The following is a 21,881-nucleotide window of genomic DNA, read 5'->3' as shown; positions in this document are numbered from 1 at the left end:
TGTTGCCGTCCCGGCTGCCGAGAGAGCCACGCTGCGTGCACACAGGCGACGCCCGCGGGCCGCTCGACCTGCCCACTAATTGCCGCTGAGAGTCTCTCTCCTGGAACTTTGCAGAATATGCTCACAAGGGCTAGAGCCCCGTGTAGTTTGTTCCGTCCCGTTGTTGGAGGTCGGTAAAGGGGACGGAGGACGCCGTGCCCAGGCGGGGCGGGTCCCAGCGGCAGGCACCAGGGAGGCTGGCGCTTCTCACGGGCAGCGGGGCCTGGCTTGGGTCTCAGGCTCCTTTTCTCAAAGTGTACGCGAGATGCCCTTTGCCGGTGGGGGCCTGGAGGGGGTCGAGGGCCAGTCTGGACATTCTCAAAGTGGCCGTGAACTCCGACAGAGGCTCTGTGGGCCAGGACGGCAGGCCGTGAGTCTCCCATGAGCGTGGACACCGTCCGCGGGGACGGTGGAGGGACACACGTGCCTGCGGCTAGCTTGGTGACCGGCACCCGGCAGCCCTGGGGACCCAGATGGGGGCACCTTGAGCGCGGGGAGGGGTGCGTGGGGCCTGGGGGAGGGGCGGAGATCGAAGCCTGGAGCAGTGGGCTCAGGTCTAGGGGAGGAGAACGTGGGAAGTGTAGCCTCAGTACTCGGAGCGCCTCGGCTGGTGCCGCTGCATGTCCTGAGAAAGGGCCGTCTGCTCTGGGGAACCCTAGGGCTCAGCAGGGCCGCAGGGGCAGGGGCTGTTTGGGAGGGGACCCTGGAACCAGCTGCAAAGGCCGGGTGACTGTGGGAGAGAACCGGGCTCTTCTGTGCCTGGGAGCCTCCCCAACCCTGGAGAGCAGTGACACGGGTCCTCTGCTCGGGGGGGGGGGGGGGGGGGTGGTACCGACCCCTCACACGAGTGGGGCCGACACCAGGAAGGCTTGTATCCCAATTCCAGAAATGTCAGACAGCCAGGCCACTGCCCACCACCCCAGCACTTGGGTATTTGGGTCTCTATCCAGGCGACAGTAACCAAGGTCCTTCCAGAAGCCCGAAGGCCTGGCTGCAGGACTGGCTGGGAGACCAGAGAAAGACCTAGAAGATTCCACCTGCACCCAGAAAATTCGAGGGCTGAGGCTCCTCCAGGCCCTTCCCTCCCGGAGCTGTTCCGGCCCCGCCCTCACGGAGGACCTGGGCCTTAGGTACCAGGCCAGGCTTTCCAGCATCGGGGGGCGGGGACACGGTTCGAGCTGGGCACACGGACTGCACGAGCCCTGAGCCTCCCCCCTCGCCTCCGGGCCCCAGGAAACATCTGGAAGCCTGAGCCATCCCCGTCACTTGTGCCACCCCTTTTCCCCTCCACAGGCCACATCCGTGCGGACTCCTTTACAAACCACCAGTCCTGACAACAGCAGGGAACCCCCCCCCAGGACACACAGAGCCCCACGGTGTCCCCGGGGCCTGCCCGGATTGATTCCCAGGGCACCGCACGGCAGAAACACACATGGCGCGGGCGTGTCACGCAGCCCAAAGTTCCTCCCCACCCCCCACCCGCCCCCCACCCGCCCCCCACGCACCTTCATTTTATTTGGCAACTGCTGTCACACACGTCGCTGCCAAGACGTGGGGATTTCAAATGGGGAAGGGACCTTAGCAACTGTCGCCACAAAGCCATTGCTATTAAGATCCCGGTTTTGTATCACTTTCACTAAAAATTGCAGTGGCCAAATGGTTACTTGAAAAACAAATCAGATGAGCCACTAGATCTCAAAGTGGGACCCAGCGTATGGGACACTCCAACAAAGCCAGGGGACCCCGGAGTGACCGGGGAGGGGGCCCCGAGTCGGCAGGCGGGTCTCACACGTGCATCTGGGCGGTGAGCGAGTAGGCTCACCAAGTGCACGTAGCCCCGGCTGCCAGCTACGTGCGCACAGGCTGGGGCCTGGCTGGGGCCCGGCTGGGGCCAGAGGAGGGTCCTGGCGGCTTTCCTCAGGCCCCGTTAGAGGGCAATGTGGGCCCGCCCACCACATCCCTCCTGGCCGCATCCCTCCCCGAGGCCCCGCTCTGACCTGGCGTCCCGCTCAGCGCGGCTCCTGGGGCCGCATCCTGCCTCCGGCCGGGACTGCTGAACTCCTGCTCCAGCCGGGCTGGCAGGGGCTGGGCGCGGCCCGCCTCCCCTCTCCGCCTCCCCGTCCGACCCCTCAGAGGGCCACCCGGCCTCCCAGGACCCCCCCCCCCACCCCCCTCTCTGAGTGCCACTGCCTCTCCTGGGACCCCCCACCCCGGTGGCTCCCAAGGCCACTGGACCTCCTGGAATCCCCTACCCGCGCTCCAAGGCCACCTAGGTCCCCGCCCCCACACCCCTCCCAGCTCTGAGGGCTGCCCGGGCCTCCTGGGACCCCTCTACAGCCCCCACGTGTGGTCCCAGGCCGCCTGCCTTCCCGGGGACTGATCCTCCCGCCAACACAGCCTTGGAGGAGCTGAGGGAGGGTCTGGTGCACTTGGCCACAGGGAGCAGCTTTGTGCACCGCAGGCGCCCTCTCCCCAACCTCGGGACGGCACCTGGCAGGGGTGTGAGCGCAGCACAGGAGGGCAGCCAGCGGCCCGCAGCCGTGGCCGCCTGGACTTTGAGCGGAAGACAGAATTAATTGCTATTAGTGCTAATCGCAGGGCCCTGGTTAGGGTGGGGGGGGCAGGGGCGCCCCCAACCTGCCTCCACCCGGAAGGGGAGACAGGAGGTGAACAGGAACCGGAGCAAACTTTTCCAAACTCAGCCGATGCCATTGCCAAGGGCACGGAGGTGTGAGGGAGGCTCTGGAGTTTTTATGACCTGTTCCCACCGGCACAAAGTCCTTATCAGCCAGCCGCCTCCTGATCGTTGGTCCTCAGGCTCTGCTGACTTCCCAGGACAAAGGCCGCGCGCAGGCTTCTTCGGTGGGACTGAGGCCTGGGCGGCTCCTGGCCTCTGGGGGCGTTACAAATTGCGCATTTACAGTGCGGAGCCCGGCCCCTTCCGCAGGGGCCTGTAATACATGATTCTGTAGCCCCTTAAAAACTCCTGAAGTGGGCGGGCGACTCCCGTTCACCGTGTGCCCCTCGGCGGCTGGGCCGGCTTCAGACCGAGGGCCCCGTCTGCCATGTGGACGGGCTGAGCGCTCGTTTTCACAGGAGGGACAGAGGCCTGTTCCTCCAGGAGAAAGAAACCCTCCCCTGTGGTGCCTTGTCCACCGCGGGGAAAGGAAAAAGTTTGTGCCTGTGACAGCAGCGAAAACCCGCGCCCTCAACAGCTGCAGCCTTGCACGGCTGAAACCCCGTCTCCGTGCTCTGGGCAAGGCCCAGCTGGAGTTTTCTCTCTGGTTTCAGGATCTGAGAGCTGGGGAAGTCGCAACAGCTGGGTTCATGGGAGCCAATAAACGTCTGCTCGCAAACGGCTTTCAAAATACCGAAGCCAGACAGACAGGTCTGAGGTTAGGTCCCTGTTTGAATGTCTCTGCTCTGTCCGCAGGGATGGTGGTGGCCCTGAGTGTGGGTCCTCTCCTCCCCCTCGTCCCTCTCCCAACACGGGAGCGGGCCCCTTGCAGGTGGACGGAGCTCGGGGACAGATAAGCCACGTTCCCAACACAAGGCGGAGACAAGTGCCTGAGAACAGTCGATTTCACACAGGCCGTGCTCGTTCAGACCCTTCCGCGAAAACAAACGTCACTCCCTCCCCCCAACGTTCTTTGAGACAAAGAAATATTTCAGATTTAAAATAGATGTCAGTTTTAGACAGCTTCCTGAGTTCCTCAAGTATTTTTTTTTTAAATATCAAATCAACTCACGAGGGTGATACTGTTTTGGAACACGACGACTTAGGTTCTACGATTGTTGTTCCTACTTAATCTGGGGGTTTTACGAGTGAAATTACGAGAAGCTGCCCCCGCGTTGCACGGGGTGCTCGGCCACGGCCACGGCCACAGCTCTGCCTGGCCCGGAGCAAACGGACGGCTCAGAAAGGTGAAAGTGGTCAAGTGCATGGGACCGTTTCTCCCCCTCTGACAGTTTGAGGACCTTTCAAGGAGTGTCTGAGTTACGCGGGCAACATCGCTTTCAGTGTGCTTATCGGAAAAAGAAAACCTCCCTGCATCCTGGATTTCGGCTTTGTGCGGGATCTGTGAAGGCCTCTGGGGGGCTCTGCGAGGGCTTTTCACAAAAGAGAAGCAGCAAGGGGGAGTGGAGTGGCCGGCCGCTTCTGGCCTGTCCCCGCAGGGGACGCCGGTCCGTGGGCACTCTCCTCTCAGGGACCCCCGAAGAGGCAAGGCGGTTCCGGTGCGGACTCTGGAAACACCGCTGTGTGTCCTTCCTCCTTGAGGTCCCCACGCTGTGGGCAGTCTCTGCCTGGGAAGGGCTGTGGACACCAGAGCCCTGAGGCTGCCTGAGGGCTTGAGCACTTGGAGTTTAAAAAGCCACCCAGGCGGTGCTCCAAGCCGGATTGGGGACGGCTGCGGGAGCCGCGGGGGGGGGGGGGGCTGCGGAGGCCTGCCTGTGCCTTTTCAGAGCCGAGCGGGACCGCGGGGACAGCGGGTCTGGGTCGGGCCCCCACGGCAGGCTCAGGCTCCAGGGACAGGCAGACAATTCCTTCCTCTGCCGGGGAGAGGACACGGCCTGGCGTGCCTGGCGGTTGCCACGCTCCTGTCTTCCCACGCGGGGCTGAAGCAACTCGTGTCCGAGAATCTTTCCGGTCTTGCCGCTGTACCGTCTCCTTCCCAGCGGCACAAACGTGGGAAAAAGTCCCGCACGTCTGTCTCTTCCTTCGTCGTAGGTTTGGGGCTGGAGAGCGTGTGTATCTACACACGCACGTTACTGGGGAACGTGGTCCCCACCGTTCTTACGTGGCTCTCCTAATCCAGCTCCCCATTCGGTCAAGAAGGAGAAGAATGGAAATTCTGACAAGGGCTCCGGCCGGTGTTGTGCCGGCGTGGTCGAATTTAGGTCTTGTTCCTTCCCGAAGACAGGGTCAGCTTGCTCTGAAGAGGGCACCGCAGAACTCCACGGCTTTCGGACTCCGATGAATTTGATAGATATGTTAAGTCTTTTGTAAACCGGCCAAGAAACGCTACAATGAATCCCCTGCCCTTCTCGTTTCAAAGGGGGAAATTGTATCTAATTGTTTGGGAGCTACCATTGAAACGGGCCAATCCATTTACAAGGTTTAATTTAGAAAATCCTGGGGGGTGGGGGGAGCAGAGGCGGTGGGGGACCGTGCTGGACGCCATCCTGCGGGTTCCAGCCCCGGCGGACGGCTCCACGCCCCGACCGGCCACCGCGGCGGGGTCCCCGCATCGAGGGCAGGGAAGCGAAAGCAAAAGAGAAGCTTCCGGGCCGACGTGCGGCCGGCCCGGGAGCACCAGGTTTTCATTAAACACAAGCGCTGGCTCTCCTGGACGCGGGGCTGTGTGGTTATCGGCCGGCTGATCTGCTAACGAAATGCTTTCTTTAACAAGCTTGTCTGCTTCCTCTTCGGGGAGACCCGGCCCCGGTGCCCGGGCTGAGCTGGCTGTGCCCCGGGAAACCTGCTGGTGCTGTTGGGTTTTCCCTGCCGTCCGGCCGGCCCTGGGGGCGCACAGCGTGAGCCCTGGGGGCTCTCCTCCGTGCGCGGGGGCGTTCGGAGCCCCCGCGTCGTGCTCCCCGACATCTGCGTGTGACCCCAGCACCGGCTCACGCCCTCCTCGGCCCCGCTGGCCACCGACGTCGGGCCCCAGCATCCTTGCCCCGGTGAGGCGGGTGGGGACGGGGAGACAGCGCGCCGTGAACAGGCCTCCGCCCCTCTCTGCTCCCTCCGGTGGGCGTGTTACTTCCAGGCTCTTGATTTCGGGCTTAACGTTAAAACAAATCCAGGGACAGGCCCCGTCTGTCTCCGGCAGCGTTTCAGACCAACTCGTGTGCCCATAATTGCGGGAGAAAGAACCACCCAGGGGTGATCTGAGCGTCTCAGATTTTCCAGAAGGAAAAGCAGGGGCTGGCGGGCGGCAGGGGGAGGGGAGTGAAGGTCGCCCGGGGCCGGGGGAGGGTCATGCTACCCGGGGGGGACTCTGCTGCCCGCGGGCTCCCCTTTGCTTCCCGTTTATGCTAAGTGGGAAGGTCAATCAGGGCCCTCCAGAGTCTACGGCTGTGATCCGACCACTTCCAAAAACCCAGAGACAGACCTGGAGCCCCCAGCCGTAGGCCGTGGACACTTTGTCCGGAGCAGACCGGCCGCCCCAGAGCCTGTGTTGGCCCAGGACCGTCTGTGAAAGCCGCTCGCCACTGTTTAGTGGATAGGGCTGAGTCCAGGAGGAAATCCACGGCCCGACTGTGGCCTCTCTTGCCCTGGGCTCCCCCGTCTGGAGCTGCAGAGAGGGGGACAGAGGTGGCCATCAGAGCCACAGGGCGCCAAGAGGGGGCCTTGTGGCATGAACGAGAAGCTGGAGGCAGGGCTGTGCTCATGGCCATGGGAGCCGCAGTCCGTGGAAGAAACGCGTGGCTCCCTTGGAAGGACACGGTCTCCTGTTTGGAGCTGCCAGCTCGGTTCTTCGGGGAGCCGTGACTTCAGGGACTTTCTCTTCATGCCCCCGAGACCCCCTCCTTCCCAGGGTTCTTCGTCCCCTCAAAACGGGGGCTGGGGTCATGTGATGGGCTTCTGAGCACCATCTGGCAAAACCCACACTGCCTTATGCCTCTTAGATTCTCAGTCTGGACGCTGTCCCCTCCACGTCCGTGCTGTCGAGAGCGGTGTGTGTGTGTGCGCGTGTGCGAGTGCAGGCAGCGGGGGCTGGGGTGTCCATAAGTGCCAGGAAATCCTAGTAGAAACTCTTGGGATTATGGACATCTGAGAAACCCCATTAATATCGTGTAATGTTTCCTTCTCAAAGAGAAGCCTGTCTTCAAAACTCTTTGTTTTATTATTAATATTTCAGGGACGTTCTTATTCCAGCTCCAACCCAGGTCAAGCCTGTTGCTCTGTAGAAACCGGTGTTTCCAGCCGTCGGGACCGGTCACCCCCCTCAATGGGGTTAAGGGAAACAGCTGGGGTTCAACACTCACTCCACCCCAGCCGAAAGTATCCCTGTTCCCTGGTGGAAGGAGATGGAAAGACTTTGCTGCAAAGCAGTCAGTCCCACGTGGACCCTTATGTGGAGCTGGCAGAAATGCTTCCCCGAAATGTTAATAAGAAAACAAAGATGTCTGATGACACATCTGTGTGCTTTTCTAGAAGCTTGTCATGAAAAGGTACCTGCTTTGCTACTAAAGTTTGGCTCAAACGGTCCGGCAAACATGTTTCTTAAACGGAGAATCTGGATCCTGCCTCTCACGGAAGTGCCATCCTGGGCTCGGCCCCACGGTGTTCCTTCCGCTGCCCATCAGCTTCCAGACACGGGTCGAGGATACGTGCGGTCCACACAGGAGGGGCGTGCCTAGATCTGACCTCCCGTCACTCAGATTTCACTTTCATTTGGAGGAAGGAAAAGAGGTTTGTTTTTTTAAGTTCTCTTCTAATTTTTGAGGATTATTCTTTTTGGCTTCAATTTCTGCAATATTTTTTGCAATCAGAAAAAAAAAACACAACAAAAAAACAACCCAAACCACCTTATTCTTAAAATGCTGGGTTCTGGCTACAGCTGTAGTCGTCTCAGGAGCAGAGGTGGATTCCAACTTTGCCGCGTCTGGCGGCAGCTTGTGTCCAGGGCTTAATCCAGGCCGAGCCCCAGGGCCGAGAAGGAGCCTGAGCGGATGAGGGGGGGGCAGCTGACGGGGGTCCCAGGGACCTCCCTGGTGCGTGCTCTCTGTGTTTCCTAATGCAAAACTGTTTCTCTGAAGTCAAGAGCCTCGAACCACTTTTAATGGTTTGCACGGGCGACGGGAGAATGCAGTCTTTGTTATGTGGTCTCCGAAAACATTTTTGGAAGCAGTGGAATCCCTTTCGCAGATGAAATCTCCTGTGGAACCCCAAGATATTCTCGGCAAGCGCACGCTGCTTCGATCGGCCGGGTCGGGCACCCGGGCACCCCGAGGAGCCCGGTGCTGCTCCGGGAACGCAGTGGAGACGTGCCGAGGGGCCTGGCTCCGGGGTGGGGAGTCTTCAGGGGCCATTTGCAACCGTGTAGTTAAAGACACAGAATAGGGCCTCCCAGCACTGGGGACACGTGGGGGCTGCATCTGGCATCTTCTCTCCTGTTCGGCGCTCAGCCCGACGGCCGCCACGAGCAATGAGGGCCAGCGGTGCCTGCGTTCCCAGGGTGGCGTGGAAATAGCACGGCGAGTGAGGCTCCAGCGTGCCGAGCGGGGTCCTTGGCCTCCAGGGGGGCTGGCAGCAGGAGTGAGGCCAAGGGGCCTGGGGCTGAAGTCAGGGCCACCCGGCTCAGGAGAAAGATGCGTTGTCGGCCAGGGGAGCCAGTGGCCTCCGCAGGCTGGCCGGGACGCCGTAGGGGCTCACAGGGCACCCCCGGAGGGCGGTGCCGACCCCCCAGAGAGCACTTCCGAGCGGAGCCGCAAGGACAGCCGTGCGTAACTGGATTGCCAACAGAAGGCTCCAGGGAACAACCACGGGGTGTCACCGAGCTCCCTGCCCCGCGGCAGGACAGGGCCCGGCAGGGCCCGGCTGCCCCTCCGCCCCAGCACCCCTTGCCCCCACCATCTCTCTGGGCGCCGAGGCCCCAAGAGCCACTCCGAGGGCCGGTGTGCAGGCCCCAGACCCACCTGCTCGTTGATCTGGCACATGGTGAGGTTCTGGTCATTACAGGAGCAGGCCACCCGGATGTACTTCAGCCAGCTGCCGGACCCCGCTGGGGCAGCGTCCATGCAGAGCTTCTCCGTGCTCAGGTCTTCAGAGATCTGTCGGGGAGAGCGAGAACCGAGGAGGGTCAGAGACATCCTGTGTGCTGGTCTACACAGCCTGCAACTGCCCAATGAGGGACCAGCTGTCTGGGCCCAGTAGGAAGGCAGTTGGCGTCTGGACTTCAGCAGACCCCCTGGGCATTGGCCACGGCCTTGTCCCCCGCCTCCCCCCGGCTGCCCGTCCCAGGAGCCTCTGAGAGCCTGGCAGAGGGACAGGAGGATGGCCCTTCCTCTCACCGAGCAGACTGCAGCCCTGGTCTGGCAGTAAAGGGGCTGCACAGCCCGCCCCCCCCCCCGCAGAGCCGCCCCACACGTGAGAAAGCGGAGGCCCCTGTGTCTAAGAACAGAGCCCTCTGCTAAGGGGAGCTGGGGCGCTGGGCTGGCGAAAAACATTCTTGAAGGTAAAGGTGTTGTCGGGGTGTGTGACCGCACGGGACTCGGCGTGAGTGTGCGTGTGCAGGCGTGTGTGCGTGCGTGCCCACACCGGCGTGCACATCCCCCTGAAAGTAAGAGAGCAAGAAAAGCATTCAGTTTTCTTAAAGGTGAAAAGTTTCCGTTCGACACCCGGGGCCCGCAGATGCCCGGCCTCTCCCGGCGCGCCCAGCGGCCAACGCGCGTGTGACCGGCGTCGCTGACCCGGTCCCCGCCGCGGGTCTCTGCACAAGCCCCTGGCGGGCAGGGCTTGGAGCTTCTCCGGGTGTGTGCGTCCGAGCGGGTCATTCGCTAGAAGACCTGAATGCTGTCCCCCGCCGGGAGAGGGGTGCCCCTGCAGCAGAATCCCTCCCATCCTCACTCCTGCTCCGTCCGGTGCTTGCGCGGGGTTCTGAGTCCAGAGCCACGGAAGCCAGAGGCATCTTGGACCAAATTCCCGGGCAGCGCAGCCCCAGGTCTTACAGCCTAGGAGGGAGGGGCTGAAGCCTCAAAGAAGGAACGGGCGTCCAGTGGGCAGGGGACATGAGAACAGGGTGTCAGAAGGACCCAGTAAAGTCAAGGCAGGGGGTAGCAGCCTGTCCCGGCAGAGACAGAGGAGGCTGATCCCAAGCATCATGGCCTCTGCTCCCCCGGAGGGCATCCTGAGCGCCCGTTCTGGACAATAAAGCCCGGGGAAGGGCAGCTCCCGGCAGAGGCCCGCAGAAGCTTCTTCTGACCAGCAGCTCTGGATCCTCTGTAACAGCTCAAGTGCTCCCCAAATGTCCACAGACACTTTCTACACAGCCAGGGTCCCCGCCCGGCCTCTGATGGTGAGGAAACGGAGATCTCGGGAGGCAGGCGCGTTGCCGCGGGAGACGCGGAACCTGCCTCTGTCCCGTCTGCCCCCCTGCACACGGGGGTGCCTGGAGCCCCTCCTGGAGCCACCAGCAGTGGCTCCCATAAATGACAAGTCTCGGAGCAGACAAGCTCAGGCCCAGCTTTGCTGACGTCTCTGGAGGCTGATCTGGAGGGGGCTCCGAACCCAGGGACCACGGTTTTGTGATTCTCTTTTTTTTGGGGGGGGGGCTTTCACCAAATGGGCCTAATTCTGAGAGAGGGAAGGGAGGCCAGGGGGCCTGGGGAGGAGGGAGATGAGAGACGGAGGGGTGGGGCTGGAGGGCAGTGTGGCGCAGAGAAGCCGGACCCCTCAGGGTGCCAGGGGGCGCAGGGGGCATGGCTGGCTACAGGCCGGCATCGGGAGGCCACTTGGGGCTGGCCGGCAGGGATGGGAGCACAGGCCCACGCGGGAGAGGCCCCCCTCTGGGCACTAACGCCTCTCAGGGGCCCCCCTTGCGCCTCCTACCCCAACTGCAGGAAACCCGCAGAAAAGACCCACAAAGCAAAACCTGCGGTTAGCAGCATGTCAACTGAAGGGGCAGTCTTGCCACCTTCCTCTGTCACAGGAGGAAGAGGGGCCGAGCGGCCGAGACCCATGGACCCCACCCCACCCCCCTCCGGGGGCCCGGGCTCCCTGTGATGCCCCCCCCCCCCACAGCCACTGTCTCTGTCCGACCCCACCCGTGGCACCGGCTGGGGATGACGAAGAGGGCACAGGCTGCTGGGACCGTCACAGCCCTTGCGGCCTCTGCCCCCACTGCCCATGCGGCCCCCGTGGTTCCCCCCCACCCCGGGCTGACCTGTTGCCTCAAGGGTGTTGCTTCACCTTGACGGGCTTGGGTCTGTCTCCCCAAGTAGTGGCTAGAGGGACACGGATCCATCCGTCCAACTAACCAAGTAACCACTGTCCTAAGTGCTTAGAAGCCCTCTTCACCCAGTTTGCTCATATACGTGTGTGCGTGTGTATATGCATGCGTGTATGTGTACGTGCATGTGTGAGTGTGCATATGTGTGCATGCACGTGTGTGTGCACGCGAAAGTGCACGTGTGCTTGTGTGTGCCTTGTATGCGTGCAAGTGCATTTGCACGTGCACGTGTATGCTTGTGCGTGTGTGTGCACACGTGTGAATGCACGTGTGTGTGTGCGCGTGTGAGGCGCCACTCAGGTGGTTGCTGAGAAACCAGCAACATGTTTTGGGAAAAGACAAACAAGCCCCAGTGAGGAGGTGGCCCCGAGGGAGCCTACAGGACCGACCTCCCAGAGGCCCCCGCTTCCCCCCTGCACGCACCCTCCCCGGGGGGCCTCGCTCATCTGCGTCCTTTTTTGCCACCGTCCTCCACGGCTGCACCCTCCCGTCCCCCCCCGCCTCCCACCTCCCCGGCTGGGAACGATCGTCCTGGGATGTGGGTCCCAGAGGCAGAGCACATTCTCTGGGGGCTGGGACTCTGCACTGCGCCTTGCAGGCTCAGTCCTCGGGGCTCTTGGCCTGCCGCGAGGGGAGCTCCGTGCCACGCGGGGGTGGCTCCACAGTGCCCCCCAGAGAGTGAGTCTGACCCTCCGGGTGCTCACAGGACTTGTCCTGGGGGCAGATGAGGGAAAGCGCAGGGCGCCTGGACCACAGTGACTGTCCGTCGCCCTCCGGCACCTGTCGGTCCAACACCGCCACCTGAGCCCACGCCCGAGTCCCACGTGCGCACCTGGAGCCAGCCGCCTGGTCTCCCCTCGGTCCCCCCACGGCGGCCTGGTCTCCCCTCGGTCCTGTTGCGGGCAGGGAACGCCTTCGGCGCAGACGCCCCAGCCCTCCCGTGAGCTTTCTGGGTCCTCATGGAACCAACCTCTCTCTCTCCCTTAGGACAGCCGGGCAGGTGCTGTCACATGGCCCGTGTTCTCCTGAGCCTTCCCCGTGCCAGGCAGCCCTCTCCGTCCTCTCAAGCATGTCTGGGCGAGGACACGGCTGGCTGCTTACCCGCACGGGACACCAAGCCGTCCCTGTCCCTGTGGGGCAGGCTCCACGCTGGAGGGCCAGTAGCCCTCCTTCCTGGTGCCCCCTGGGAAGTGCCCCTTCCCTTCAGCCCAGAAGGCCTGTCCCCCCAACCCCTGACCATCTGGGTGGTCACAAGGTGGGCGTCACCTCCTGGCGGGTCCTGCGGGTCAGAGGGGACTCCTCCCTGAAGCTCTACCTCTGAGCAGCATCAGGTACCTCCTCGCCAGAGAAGGTCCAAGTCCTGGTCTGGGGCCCGAACCTGCAATGCCCGTGTGGTGGGAGGGCCCAGGCCTGCGTCTGCCGTCGCGGCTGGGCGGTGGGGCCTCACCTGGGCCTCACCGAGGCCTGAGCCCCTGGCTCGGCAGGCAGGACACTGTAGGCCTGGCTCTGGTTTGGGGTGTGGATGGGCCCGTGCCCTCTGTGACTCCAGGCAGGGAGAAGTGGGGTGCAGACACGTGTCTTCTCTGGCTTCCGCTCCTTTCCTCTCTCCGTCCTCCCCGCAGGGCCTCTGCAGTGGAGGAGCTGGGCCTTTGGGAAGCCCACCCCGAGAGCCCCTGCGGGCTCAGGTCTCCGTCTGTGCTTGCGCGGCCCCGTACTGGTCACCGCAGGTGCTGGTGTTGCCGGGTTCGCCGCAAGAGGAGACAGAAGCCAGACGCAGGGCTCGGGAGCCAAGTCAGGGACAGGAGGGAGGGTCTCCGTGCCTGCTCAAAGACCCACGGGGTCCTGGAGTCCAGAAAGCAGGCCCAGGAGGCCACAGGTCTCTGCCCTTGCCTCTCCTACAGTGAGACCTTCCAGCGCCCAGAAGGCCAGGTCGAGACCACCCCTCACCCGCCTTGGCTCCTGGAGCCCGAGACAGTTACAAGTGGATGCGGGAGGGCGAGAGCGGCAAGCGGCTGTCCCCTGATTGTGCGCGCTGCCTGAGGAGGGAAGGAGGGAGGGGGCCCAGCCCCCCGGCCTCTCCCCCCTGCGCCCCTCCGCCCCCGCCCCCTTGTAGGCAGCGGCCTGGGGGGCCTCGGGGCCAAGTCTCTAGATTTGCCATCCGGCTGCCTTGCCTGACCCCACTCCAAAGCCTTGCTCCGGGTTATTCCGGGCTGAGCTTCGGGGATCCCAGAGCCTCTCCCAGCAGCTGCCTCCTGTCCGTCCCCCCACTCGGCCTCACAGGCCCCCCCACCCCCGGTCCCCCTGCCAGCTCCCCTCGCTCATAAATCACCGCCATCAGAAATGCTGAGTTATGAAGCAAAGGGATGGAAAAATTCTTTTAACCTTGACAATTTTTTTTGCACATCATTTGAGGTTTCCTGCACTTCTAATCTGTGGGCTCTCTGCTGGGCGGGCTCCCTCACGTGCAACAGCCACGGCCCTGGCTGGGTGTGCAGGGGGGACGCCGAGGCATCTGTCGTCAGCTCGCCTAATGGACTCGGGGCATGCAGGAAGGCGCGGGCACTGCGAGCCTGCCCCCCCCCCCCCCCGTGGCCGTAAGGTAGCCCCGTCGAAGTCCGGGCATGATGTCCACCCGTGACAGTGGTGGGGGGACCGGGGACGGCCTCCTCCTACCCTGACCCCTTCTCTAAGGACCCCCAGAGCCGTGGGGGTCTCGTTTCTGTCCAGAGGCACATGCAGCCACGTGCACACACGTGTGCACACACACACACAGTGTGGTTACGATTTACGGGGTCCATGAGTAACTAAAGCAAAAAGTCCATTCTTGTGACGGAAGGAGGTGGGGGAAAGGCATTCTGGAAACACCTCTGTCCGGGTGCAGAGGGAGCCTGGATGAGCTCATAAATCCCCTGTCCTGACTCTCATTGTGGGGCTCAGCGGTGATATGACCGAGCACTGACCAGCAATGTGGCTGACAGCATGGGGTCACAACACAAGCAGACAGAAGTCCTGGCAGGCAGGTCATGGGCCTGGGTCCCCACCTGCTCTGGCTGAGAGGGAGGTGGGGATGAGAGGGGGAGTGAGGGAAGGGAGGGGTGGAGGGGGGTGGAGGGAGCAGGGGAGATAGGGAAGAGGGGGAGGACGGAGCAGGGGAGATGGGGGAGAGGGGAAGGGAGGAGAGGTGGGGGATGGAGAAGGAGGGAGGGAAGGGAGGGGTGGAGAGGGGGTGGAGGGAGCAGGGGAGAGGCGGGCAGAAGGGGGCTGCTTCCAGGAAAAACAGGTATCTCACGGAAGCCAGTTCTCCAGGGCAAGGGCCAGCGTGGCTCCCAAGCTCATGGTGAGAGAGGGGCTAGAGAGCCAGTGTTTTCTGGAAGCAGCTGGAGGGGGCTCCCCATGCGTGTCTGGGGAAGACAAGGGCCGAGGTCGTTGGTCTCAAGGATCCGAGAGAAGCGTGTCTAGCTCAGGGCTGCTCTGAGCTGCCTGCAGCAAAACCGGGGTCACTGGCCCTTGCTGTGACTTGAACGTGACCTCGCTCTGGGGGTCCCCCCACACTCTGCAGCCTGAGGGGCTGTTTGGGGGCTGGGCTTCCTCCCAAGCGCACGTCTTGTCCCCAGGCCACGGGCTGTAGCCCTGACCTGAGAGGAGCACACGGGCAGACTGGGGATTCGGACCAGCGCTTGTAAGTGTCCAAGGGAATAACGGGACAGAAACCCCTTGAGTGGTCAGCAGTGGTGGAGGTGGCAGTGGCGTTGGGACATCTCCACAGGCAGCCCGTGGACGGGCGAGGGGCCTTGTGGAGAGGCGAGCACCCCGTCACTGGGGGGATTCAAGGTGTAGGTGGCCGTCCTTCCAGGGTGCTCAGAGGGAGGCTGGACTCTGACCTGTATGTGCCTGTCCTGCCCTGAAATCGCATAATTCCTAACTCGACAACACGGGGGTTGTCGGGTCGTCTTGCCTCAGTCCCTCCTTTGGAGCTAGAAATCCTCTTTCCTGATTTCTGGCTGCATGCGTGGAGGCCCTTGGCTCCCTGCACACGTGGTGTGCACTGTAAGGGACACTTGGTTTCTCTTTGGAAGCTTGCTGCACACACCCGGCACGGAGCCCCGGGCCCACACCGGTTCCGAGAGCGCTCAAGTGTGCGCGTGCCGCGGGGACTCGTTTCTGGCTACTGATGGCTGTGGCGCCAGCTGCTTCTCCGGCTGGCCGCGCCTGCTCCGCGGGCTCTCCAGAGACGCGCTAGGCTGGGGGGCTCTGTCCAGCACAGGACCGTGAGGGCACTGGCCAGAAGCGGGGCTTTTTCCTGGGTCTTCTGGCTGGTGAGGAAGTCGTCCCCTGGCCAGTCAGGAATCTTCAGTGGGAGGCCCCAGGACCCCGACGGGGACAGATCAGTTCTGGCTGTGAGTAGGAAAGGGACGCCCAGCAAACAGGTGTGTGTCTCCCTTCAGGAGCCCTGCTGCCCACCTGTGCAGGAGGTGGGCTTTCTGGAGTTTCTCAGGGTGTCCCCAAAGAGAAAGCCCCTGGTCACTACAGAGAGAGCCCCGGGCCCAGCCTCGGCCTCCAGCAGGAGAGGGTCCTCGTCACAGACCTGCCAGCACCAGAACAGCGAGCTGAGCCAGGGGCTGATGGGCGGGAGTCCCGAGGACCCCCTCCCCTTGCCCCGCCCCATGGGGGTGCAGGCTGTTATGGCCACTCCCAGGGGGCGACTTTGCCCAGAGGCTCCGTCTTCAGATGTCATTGCTGGATGACATAAGACTTTCACCTGTGATGTCGTTTGTACGTTGAATTTCTGTAGTGGGGACCCCGTCTACAGATGCGTCCTCCTTAAAGGTGTCCTGCATCGAGGTCGAACGGAAGGTATTCCAGAAGGTGAACGCCCCGTGTATGACTGCCTGGTTGTGTTGGGAGCGGGTGGAGAGGAGGTGGGAGGGGACATCGAGGCGGGCGCAATAGTGAGAAAGTCACCCAGCCCTTCCCTCAAGACAGCTGGGACCCCAGGGTCTGGTGTCGGACCTCCCGAGGGACGTGCCCGGCGCTGACGTGCAGGGGGGCCCATGTGTCGCCTGGGGGCCACCTCGATCTGCGATGACGGCACATGTCATTCCCTCCTAGCCAACCCCAGAAGGACACCAGAGTGGGTCACACTCTCCCGAAGGTCCCAGGACAAACAGCGGAGTGACTTATTGATATCAGTGCCTGGGGCGCTGGGGCCTGGGGCCTGCTCTGTCCGTTCCCTGTGGATAGTCAGGGGCACCACACCAGGACTGGCCTTCCGTCCCCGTGGGGACGCCTGGGTTGGCTGCCTGTGCCGAAGCCCCTGCCGCCCCCCTCTCTGCTGGACGGAGTGGGCTCCTCACGCCGAAGGCCCACCTGCTCTCACCCCCAGGGCTGAGCCCCAGGCGTCTGCAGCCACAGGGCAGCTGGGCCCCACCACACCTGTCCACTGACCCACTGCCGTGGCCTTATGAGAGAACTTCTCACAAGCATGGAGACGGGGTCTCAGCTGAACCCAGATTCAGGAAAGTAGGCCCCGTAGACCCAGGCCTCCCTTCCTTCCCACCTCTGCGGGGCCGGCTGGTGTGACGAGAGAGCCCTCTTGCCAGAGCCGGTCTTGCTGAGATTCCTGACCTCAAATAACCCAGGTATGATCTGGGTGCACACGCTCTGTCCCCGTGTGCACCCCCACCCTGACCCGGCATCGCCGCGGGGACACCGACACCTGTCTCGTGGGCGCCCAGGTGCAGAAGCATGGTCCCGCCAGGGCCCCCGGCAAACACCGGCGTGGAGGGTCCCAGCCCCACTCGGCCCCAGCTCCTTGGGTGGAAATTTCACAAGTGGTTCTGCTGCTGGGCCTGGAGGCTGACGGCGGGGGCTGAGGCCCAGGGAAGGGCGGAGCCAAGAAGGGCCACCGAGGGTCGGACAGGTGAAGGCCGGGTCCTGGCCTGGCTCGCGAGGCCCCCCCCCCCCCGCCGCCCCCCCGCCCAGCTTGCAAGTCCCACACCCTCCTGCCCCTGCCCCTGCCCCTCGGGCTGCTGTGGTTACGATGCTAACAGCCCCAACGTCTTTTCAAACCCTAATTTGATTTGAAGCTGGGCCGGGAGCAGAAGCCTGTGAGCCGAAGGGCTGCCTGCACCGCAGGCTCAGCTGTGACATTCTGAGCGAGACACCTCTGTTTTGTTCTCGATCATAAAAAAGATTGGAAAAAAAGCCCAAACAACCAAAACCAAACGCCTGTGGCGGCGTCCTTGCCCGGGGGCGGGTGGGAGCCCGGGGTCTGCTCACAGGAAGCGGTTCCACCAACAGGCTGATGCGAGGCTCCGGGAGGTGTCACATTTGTAACCCTTCTCTGGCCACATAGAGGGTGACAAACTGCAGAGCTTGTGAACAGGCGCACCCTCCCCCCCCACCCCCTTCCCTGGCAGGTGCGGGAGGAATTCTCACAGCTGCTGCAGACTGCAGGGGGCGGGGGTGCTGGAGACCTCCAGGCACGCGCTCTCGGCTGGACAGAAGCCTCCAGAGTGGAAGCCAATGTAGAAGCCCACTCGGGCCCCCCAGGGCCTCCTCACCCAGCTCTGTCTGCTCAGCTGCTACCTGTGCGTCCTCCAGCCCGTGACCTGGATAGAACGCTCTGAGGTCCGGGGCCTGGTTGTCCTCAGACCCTCCGGGTCCATCCCTGTCTCTGCGGACAACGATCATGCATGCAGGCTGCACCGAGGAATGATTCCAGATGCACCTCTCAGAGAACCAGACGCGTCTGGGTGGAGAGAAGCACAGTCTTCCCATCCCTTCCTCAGACATTCTCTACAGGGGCTGCCCACCCGGCCCTCCCCACCATGCTCCCCGTCATGCGGAGGCAACATGCCCCTCCGGCCACCACCCCCCTGCAGACCGCTGACTCTATAGTCACTGCCGAGCCTCCCCACCGAGTCACGAAAGGCTCACATCCACCCAAAGGGGCAGCCACCGTTGTAGGCACTTCTGTAGATGAGGAAACTTACAGAGAGGAGTTGGGTAACTGGCCCGATGTTGCACAGCAAGAAAGGGGCAGACAGGTTGGATAATGGGTCCTGGCTGCCTGCCTCATTCCTTTCATGACCTATGGGGACTAGTGCTGCACACCCTGGCTGGTCCTGTCCTTCTCACCTGTCTTCTACCTGAGGATGGTGGCCAAGAACAACTAAGGCTTTCCCAGAGCTTTGCCAAGGACTGGTGTTCAGTTGGAGCTCACTGAGCATCTCCACCAATGGATGGATGGATGGATGGATGGATGGATGGATGGACGAATGGGTGGTTGGTTGGATGGATGGATAGATGGATAGATGGTAGGTGAGTAGATAGATGGGTGGATGAATATGTTGTTGGACAGATGGATGGATGAGTGAATTGCTGGCTGGATGAATGGATGGATAGATGAGTGGACTGTTGGATGGATGGATAGATGGATGGATGGATGGATGGATGAGTGGACTGTTGGATGGATGGATGGATGGATGGATGGATGAGTGGACTGTTGGATGGATGGATGGATGGATGGATGGATGGATGAGTGGACTGTCGGATGGATGGATGGATGGATGGATGGATGAGTGGACTGTCGGATGGATGGATGGATGGATGGATGGATGAGTGGACTGTTGGATGGATGGATGGATGGATGGATGGATGAGTGGACTGTCGGATGGATGGATGGATGGATGGATGAGTGGACTGTTGGATGGATGGATGGATGGATAGATGGATGGATGAGGCAACAGTTTTCCAGACCTGTCCAGACACTTTTGGCTTCCTCCACTTGCCAAAGTGAGATATAAGGGAGCATCTTTCCAGGAGATGTAAAGTAGCAGAACACAGGGATGCCTCTCTCAGGAGACCTGCCCTGATCCCACACATCAGGGTGGGCCCCTCTGGGGGTCCTCACAGTCCCTGCCCCATCACAGTACAGATTACAGTGGGCTGTGACTGTCTTGTCCACATGATTCCTTCCTTTTCCCCTGGATGATGAGAGCTTTGAGGGTTTCATCTGATTCCCAGAGCCAGGCAGACAATGGGTGCTCAGTGAATGCTTAGGAGACAAAATGGGCACTTGAGACCTCTCCCTCCTGCCATATTCCATATGGCTTTGCCCAGTGGGTCTTTCTTTCCTCATCTCCCTTTGTCCCACTCTCGATCCCTCCTCCTTGTTCCTCCATGGGTTCTGCTCAAGCAAGTACACACCCTCCTTCTAGTTGCCCTGCCTTGCTGGAAATCAGAGCTACAGTTTTTCCTGGATCCAGGGTGACAGTACGACTTCCCCCTAGTCAACGTGACAGCGTCCTATTTCCCAGGGCAGAGGCCATGCTAACTTGTCGGGCTCACACCCTGTGGAACCTGGCACACAGTAGGTGTTCAAGGACGCTGGGGCAGCGGCCAGGATAGAGCCGGTGGGGTATATTTAGTGCCTTCCCTGCCGCTGACTCAGTCTCTCCAAGCCCATCCTTCTTCCTCCTTGGGGACGTATCAGTCCAGAGAAGTACCATGACTCACGGCCTTCCATATCGGGCGGTGTTTTGAGATCAGCTCCTGGAAATAGCTCAAATCTCAACAGGCCAAACCTAAGCAAATACCTGCCTGTCCCAGAAGGAGCACCTCTTGTAGCTCTTTGACATACAAAAATGGTCATTGGCAGAGGGCTTCTGGTGCAGATGCTATTGTCTTTGGATGCCTTACAAATAGGCAACTCTGGGTCCTTCCCAAGCAGGCCCAGAATACCCCCCTGGGCCTGGGTCTGCACCTTGTCTGGCTTCATGGAGACTGGAGGTCTGCTTTTCCTCCGAACAGTTGATTGCAATGATTCTACCTCCTAGGATTTCTTGCTTCCCAGGGCACCCAGAGCTCAGCCACCGTCTAGTTGCATGAGTGGGGAGAGGCCCCCGGGGTCCCGTAACTGTAATCCAACAGGCCCATCCTTTCTCTCGCACCCAGCCGTCTCCGCGTATCAGACGTGGAATGACAGAGACGGGGAAGGGCAGTACCCGCTTTCTGGGTGTCACGGGCTCCTGGATTCTCAGGCGCTATCATCCCAGCCAGAGGCCATCTGGGTTTTCGGTGATGGACCCTGAGCCACACGCCAGGCCTGCCCTTGGACGTGAGCTCGGCCTGAGACGTCTCCCCGGGAGCCCGAAGCCGGCTTCCTTCCCAAGCTGTGGGCACATTTGGTCCGATCGGCAAGTTTGAAAATGATTCATAGACAGAGGTGGGCAAAGTCAGTCTTGAATGACAAATGGGACCAATTAAATTCAATAGCTCTCCCTCTTTCCCCATGTTCCAGCCAGTTCCTACGGCCAGTCACCTTTGACGAAATATATCAAAGGAATTAAAAGTGTGTCCCCCACAATGATATTACCTGGATCCCTTTCAGGTCCACGCCAGCCAAGTTCAAGCATCTATTCAAGCCCAGGAAATAGAATCGAAACGGTTTATTAAAAACCTAATCACAAGCATTTATATGACACAAATGGTCCTGAATGGCACCCACCAACTCCACGGCCCCTCCCGGGGACAGCACAATGCAGCCGATTACCCAGAATTTAAACGGGGGTGTTTAAGAGCCTGGGAACATTTTAATGGGGATCTTTCTTTGTGGATTCTGCTATTGTGTTATTATTATTATTTTTTTTTTTACTTGAAAAAAGCAAAGGATGGGAGGGCGCATTCGCTTTCCTCCCTTGAGTGATATAAGAATATATGACTTATTCTGGCAGATCTGTTTCTATGGATGCTGTCAGGATGTGAACATATACCCGTGGGGAAAGGGAACACCCTGCCCGCCTAATTAAAGCCGCGCAGCGTGGCTGAGGGCGGCTCCTGGGTCAGCTGTCCTGAGCGGGGCCCTGCAGCAGGTGCGGGGCTCGGAGAAGCTCTCCCAGGCGAGGGCCGGGTGCGGGTCTCTGGTCCCTCTTGACTCTCTGGATCTCTGGATCTCTGGCTCCCCGACAGCCGGGCAGAACAGCTATGCATCAGAAGACTTTCCTTTGAAATCCTCCCGGTGGCCACCCCGGGGGCTCGATGGCGGGGCCCCCTCTGGTGGCCGGGACCCCCAAACTTCCTCCAGTTGGAGGTGCTGGAGAGCTGGGCTCCCCGGAGGCTCCTGGGGTCTTTGCCAGAGCCGGGCCCACCGCGGCGGTGGCCCAGCGAAGCCTGCACCTGCCCCATGCAAGCACCCCACGCCAGCAAGGTTCGGGGTCGCTCTGGCAGGACGAGCGGGTCCTCAGCGGTCCCTCGGAGGTCAGGGATGAAAGGGCACGGAGCTAGGGGTTTCTCTTCAGGGCACACGGTCCCTCTCTCTGTTGGGGCACAGGCTCTTTTCTAGAAGATTCTCTGTCTCTGTGAGGAGGTTCAGCCCTTCAGTGCGTCAGATGCATTATTTCCTTTACCCCTTACTCTCCAAACGGTATACCCGTTCGCTTTCATTTTATTTTTGTTCAGTCCTCCCTCTAGAGGATTATTTTGAAATTATTCCTTCAGCACAAATAACCCCAACTTTGACTCTTTCCCGAGTGCCTTGTTTTGAAGATGAGGCTTTCTCGTTTGAGTATCCAGTTTAATTTTTTAACGACATAGTGAAACACCCAACAGGATAGAAACATTTAAAATAAGCACACTCACTTCCCACCCCCGTGATTCATTTGCCGCATCAGCTACAAATTGTGAAAACCAACTTCAGAAGCGTAATTGCCTCAAAACACACGACTCCTGGGGCGCCTGGGTGGCTCGGTCGGTCGAGCGTCCGACTTGGGCTCAGGTCGTGACCTTACAGTTCATGAGTTCGAGCCCCGCGTCGGGCTCTGTGCTGACAGCTCGGAGCCTGGAGCCTGCTTTGGAGTCTGAGTCTCCTTCTCTCTCTGTCCCTTC

At 61.2% G+C, this 21,881-nt stretch overlaps 1 protein-coding gene across 16 annotated transcripts in view; it reads right to left on the bottom strand.

The window, feature by feature from the left end:
• PRDM16 (PR/SET domain 16) overlaps window positions 1-21,881 on the bottom strand; it is a 313,927-nt gene that overhangs the window by 38,467 nt on the left and 253,579 nt on the right. For 8 of the 16 annotated variants that reach the window (XM_053205835.1, XM_027060654.2, XM_027060655.2 and 5 more), the window contains one exon: window positions 8,683-8,817. The exons of 3 other annotated variants lie outside the window; for them this stretch is intronic. In XM_053205835.1, coding sequence (XP_053061810.1) covers window positions 8,683-8,817 — 135 coding nt within the window. Of the gene's footprint in view, window positions 1-8,682; window positions 8,818-9,057; window positions 9,588-21,881 lie in introns of those variants that run through there. 5 more of the 16 variants (XM_053205813.1, XM_053205814.1, XM_053205815.1 and 2 more) reach the window with 2 other exon arrangements.

Source organism: Acinonyx jubatus, chromosome C1, assembly GCF_027475565.1.
Source record: "Acinonyx jubatus isolate Ajub_Pintada_27869175 chromosome C1, VMU_Ajub_asm_v1.0, whole genome shotgun sequence".
NCBI classification, from domain to species: domain Eukaryota; kingdom Metazoa; phylum Chordata; class Mammalia; order Carnivora; family Felidae; genus Acinonyx; species Acinonyx jubatus.
Note: the sequence above shows the minus strand (reverse complement) of the source record. Positions and strands in the feature narration are given on the sequence as shown.